The following is a 5,555-nucleotide window of genomic DNA, read 5'->3' as shown; positions in this document are numbered from 1 at the left end:
GATAGGCTGGGTTTGCCCCCCCACCACCCCCCTGTCCTTGAACCCAGACCCTCCCCGGACCCCCCCAGGGTAAAGGCTTCAGTCAGTCAATCAGTCCACCTATCTGTCCACGCTCCAAAGACAGCAGCAGGTTGGTTGGTGCTATTGTCAGTTGATAGGAAATCAAAAAACAAAACATAACAAAAAATATTACATCAAAAAGAATAGGAAAGGTCCACTGAGGTATGGTAGAAACTCCAGTTGCCACGACGGCGATGACGCGCCATCGCCAAACCACCTCTGTTGCCGCTTCTGCCCCACCTTCCGAGCACTCTAGTGCCCCCTAGTGTCCGTGCGGAAGGCTCGCGCCGGTTTGCACACATACACACAGAAACAAACTCCAGTCCTTCCGCAGGGAATGGCTGGACAGACGTGTAGAGAAGCTGCCGCCTCACTCGACAGTCGCTCGCTTGCTCTCTCTCTCTCTCTGCCACTGTGTCTTTTTCATGAAGGAGGGAAAGAACAGAACCAGAAGGATGAAGAGAGGGGCCAGAGCAGAGGAAGAGAAGGAGGAGGGAGGGATAGAGAGAGGGAAGAAGAAAGAAGAGAGGAGATCTGCTGCTGAGAGAAGCAGAGGAGAGCTGAGGCAGGCACGCTCATGTGTGTGTACACACGTGTGTGTGTGTATGCTTGTGTGTATCGTATCCGTGTGTGTGAGAGCGCGCGTGTGTGTGATCGTAGGGTCAGCAAGCGGATGACTGCGGCAGCGGCAATGCCCTCTGACTCTTACGGCCGTTCATGTGCGCATACGGCTGGCTCTCGTCCAGCCCCGCCCCCAGCAACACCATTGGCCCGTTGGCTGCTGCCGCCGCTCCGTGGGCGTGGCCTGAGGGTCTGTCCGAGCCAGGGGACGAGGAGGGCGAGGAAGGGGCGAGGGGCGACCCCGCGGCGGCCGCTGCTGCTGCCACGGCAACCGCTCCAGCTGCAGTGCCCGTGATGCTGGTCGGGGAGCCCGGCGCGGCGGCGGCGGCAGCGTTGTTGTTGTTGCTGGCGCTGCTGATGCTGCTGGAGGCGGTTGCCGCGGCGACGGCGGCGTTCGTGGCAGCGATGGTACCAGCGGCGACTGCGGCGGCAGCAGCGGCAGCGTTGGCAGCGGCCATGTTGGCGCTGGAAGAGGGGGGTGCGCTGGTGTTGGCTGCGGTCAGCGGCTGCAGGTTGCTCTGGGCGTCCAGCAGCATATTGTGCATGGCCTCCATGTCCAGCTCCTCGGTGTCGGGCGCCTTGTTCTCCTCGCTGTAGAAGAAGCTGACCTCCCGGAATGGCGCCTCCAGCTCTTCCTTAATGCTGCTGATAATCTCCAGGAAGGACGGACGCATCTTTGGGTTGTACTGCCAGCACATCCGCATCAGCTCAAACCTGATAAAACACACACACAAACAGTTAACAAATGTAGACACCACACACGTATCTTTAGGTTGTACTGCTAGTGCATCCACATCAACTCAATCCTGAAGAACACAAACACACACATTTAGCAGGATAAAACAATACAGGACACACTCATACCCAAGATCAACCAGATTAAAGGATCAAATGACCAGTAGATGGCAGTGTTGTTCAAAGATCATCACACCGCAGTAAACCACAGCCAGACACACATGCGTAAAACAGATGCAATGCATGCAAGGATAGGAAAGATGACACCACATCACATGACACACAAGCCTAGATTGCGTGCAACACCTCACAGTCTCTCACACACACACACACACACACACACACACACACACACACACACACACACACACACACACACACACACACACACACACACACACACACCATATTCCATGCAATGCCCCAGAGTAGTTAAACGAAGACAGTGGTGCGGGGAGCCAACACAAGTGAGAAGGACAAACAGACAGACAAATGCAAAGTAATTGCTGTACTCTTGGCAAGACTGTAAGCAGATATGACACACACACACACACACACATATATGCATACTCACACACACACACTCATATGCATACTCACACACACACACACACATACACACTCATATGCATACTCACACACACACATATCCATATGCACACACACACACACACACACACACACACACATATCCATATGCATACGGACACAAATACAGACACACACACACACACACACACAAACAGAAACTGGGAGTGTTAGCATGGGTGCAGGCCAGAGGGCCTGAGAGGCATTCCAGCTCAACACCTTAAATTACACAAACAAGCTAAGAATACCAGCCAGCACAAACACCTCACAGCCAGCTCAGCCGAGTAAACACACACACACACACACAGAGTCATGTGCACACTAACCCAGATGCATGCACAAAGCCATGCATATACACTTTCTTCTCACACACACGCATATGCACAAACACAATATAGAAATACACAAACACAAATGCACACGCACACACACAAACAGATTACACAACACATTAAGTTCACTTTGAGCATGCATGTACACACACACACCATCTTCTATACAAATGTACAACACACGAAACTCCTGCTGAGTGCCCCCCCTCCCCACCACCACCACACCCCCCACACACACACGTCCTAAACACCACTGTTTAAGTGACCATGTATTCCAGGTCCCAATGGTGAGACTGCAAATAGGACATTCCCTCTAGTCTGGGTTGGCATGACTGAGTTGCCACTCAAAACAACAAGGCACATCTGTCTGGAGAGAACGCACTGTTCTGGAAAATGTGTCAACCACCCTGTGTGTGTGTGTGTGTGTGTGTGTGTGTGTGTGTGTGTGTGTGTGTGTGTGTTGTGGTGTAGTGTGCTGTGTGTGTGATGTCAAATCTGGTCTCAAGAATTTTGCTGATTGAAGTTGGAGATGCTAAATTGACCTGCTGCTGACTGCAGGGGGTGACATTCCTTAAAGACCATGTGGTGCTGATACACACACACACACACACACACACACACACACACACACACACAGAGAGAGTGTGTGTGTGTGCAGTTGAAGCTTCCCATTCGGCTGAGCAGGGCTATACAGAAAAGTGTACTGAAAGGTGTGTGTGTGTGTGTGTGTGTGTGTGTGTGTGTGTGTGTGTGTGTGTGTAGGTCTACACTATGAGTGTGTGCGGAGCGCGTGACCACCATGCTGACCCAGCTAGCATTCTTCAGATGTTCAGATGGCAAACATGTTACTTGGTGTTCACTATGTCACAAGTCCATATTCAGTGCAAGAGGTTATATTATGGCTATTGCTCAGGGCTCAGTATTTGGCAAGGAAGAACTTCCACACAGGATTGGACAAAGGCAGAGATGAGGCTGTGGCCTGAGGCTCTGGGCTGGGCTAGGGCACAGAGTTCAACAGCGGTCAGACAGCGTTCAAGTGACCCAGGTTGTGCTACACGTTAGTGACGTTCGCCAAAAACTCCAGGCAAACGGAAAACTGTTTGCAAAAGTTCGTCTATGCTTGCGAATTCATGCTTGCGCATCTCAGGTGGCAACGTAGAGACGTAGTTCCAAAAATACACCACCTTCACAGAGGATGGAAGGCCTTATAAGGGCTCATTGACATTGACACACACACACATTACACACACAACACTCACAATAAATAAAAAACCCCAGCTATTCCCACTTCCAAAGGCCTGAAATGAATAGAGCGCTGTGTGGTAACAACAGAGGAGTGGCTGAACACGTTGAGTGCTGAGACCTGTCTCTGGGCCAATAGCAGTGCTCTCTCATCCAATCAGAGGTGGTGACTCTGAGGTCAGTCTGCAGGAATGGGTCCTGTAGTCATGACAGAGGCCTCAGGCTGCTGGTGGTTATGGTGGTGTGTGTGTGTGTGTGTGTGTGTGTTTCTGTATAGTGTGTATATTTGGGCTGATAGATGAGTCCTGCGACCATATCCCGTGGTGGCTGTGTGTGTGTGTGTGTGTGTGTGTGTGAGCAGGTATGTCTGCAGCTGAGCAGCTCAGAGAGAGAGAGGGCACAATCTGGGTCATGTTGACACGCCACAGGGATGGACTATACAGTAAGTCTGTCTGTGTTCACACACACTTTAGGTACACACACCCTGGTGTTACAGGCATTCCCCTCTGGGTTTGTGTGGTTGTGTGTGTGTGTGTGTGTGTGTGTGTGTGTGTGTGTGTGTGTGTGTGTGTGTGTGTGTGTGTGTGAGAGAGAGAAAGTGTACACAGGTGTAAATTTGTGAGCTAGTGTGGTAAAGAGCAGAGGTGTTGAGAGAACTACTTTCTGCTTCCAAGCCCTGCTCCATGGGTGAGCATAGAGTAATGGCAATGGTGTCTGTGTGTGTGTGTGTGTGTGTGTGTGTGTGTGTGCCCATGCATGTGTGTTTGTGTGTGCACGCATGTGTGTGTGTGTGTTGGGTTCAAACATCAGGCTTCATGTTAACGTGACTGGGTTGTTCCTTTATATTTGTGTGTGTGTGAGAGTGTGTGTGTGTGTGTGTGTGTGTGTGTGAGAGTGTGAATGTAAGTGTGTGTGATGCCGGGTACAGGCCAAGGAACGCCAGTCATTCCCAGCACAGCAGTGAAGCTGGCATGACCACCGCACCTCATGTTACTGCAGTTGGCAAGCACACTCCATCCTAGTCCTGGATTATTTACTGCGCGCACACACACACACACACACACACCATCACAGAGCACATGATCCGTCTGACGTCTGAGCCAATGCATCATCACCTGAAATTCGCCGGCGGAATGTTGAGCGGTGGGAGAGTGGCGGAGGCCACGGGCATGACGCACATGCTCAGAGCGTGCCAGCCCGTGGGTGCCAGCCTGGACTCCTGCTGCCCACTGATGCCACTATAGGCCATCCCCACCCCCATCACTCACCTTATTGAGCCCCACTCCTACACCTGGTGGCTGGTGCACAGAGAGGCTGTTCTCTTATAGATTCATAAGGCAGTGCCAATGGATGAAACACATGTCAAGGTAAGTGTGTGTGTGTGCGCGTGTGTATGTGTGTGTGTGTACGTACAGCATGTCAGGGTAGTTTGAGTGTGTGTGTGTGAGCAGGTGCATGTGTGTGTGCTTGTATGTGTCTGTACAGCATAATGGGGTAGTTTGATTTCAGTGTGTGTGTGTGTGTGTGTGTACAGCATGACGGGGTAGTTTGATTTGAGTGTGTGTGTGTGTGTGTGTGTGTGTGTGTACGTACAGCATGTCGGGGCAGTTGTCGGGCTTGTCCAGCAGACCTCCCTCCATGACGAAGCGCAGCACCTGCTCGTTGGACATGCCCTGGTAGGGCTGCTCTGCCAGGGTGGCAATCTCCCACAGCACCACCCCAAACGACCTGCAGGGGGCAACACAGAGACACAAGGCTCAATATACACACTTACTACGTGCATACACAAACCTTAGACAGCACCACCCCAAACGACCTACGGGGGGGCGATGCAGAGACAAGGCTACCAGAGTCGTATATGTATATCTACGGCTTTGAAGGACACTACACCAGAGGAACACCACAGACATTGCAACTATCCATTCAGTTCTCTCAAGCAAACTGTGTGTGTGTTTGTGTGTGTGTGCGTGTGTGTGT

General features: G+C 51.7%; 1 protein-coding gene across 1 annotated transcript in view; it reads right to left on the bottom strand.

Moving 5' to 3' along the window:
* Positions 1 to 615: 615 nt before the first annotated feature.
* The window catches only part of LOC125286186 (insulin-like growth factor 1 receptor), a 36,798-nt gene continuing 31,858 nt past the window's right edge, over positions 616 to 5,555 (bottom strand). Inside the window, 2 exon segments of the mRNA XM_048230973.1 lie at positions 616 to 1,395; positions 5,172 to 5,306. Of these exon segments, the coding sequence (XP_048086930.1) occupies positions 723 to 1,395; positions 5,172 to 5,306 (808 nt within the window). The 3' untranslated portion in view covers positions 616 to 722.

Source organism: Alosa alosa, chromosome 21 (genome assembly GCF_017589495.1).
Source record: "Alosa alosa isolate M-15738 ecotype Scorff River chromosome 21, AALO_Geno_1.1, whole genome shotgun sequence".
In the NCBI taxonomy this organism is placed as follows: domain Eukaryota; kingdom Metazoa; phylum Chordata; class Actinopteri; order Clupeiformes; family Clupeidae; genus Alosa; species Alosa alosa.
Note: the sequence above shows the minus strand (reverse complement) of the source record. Positions and strands in the feature narration are given on the sequence as shown.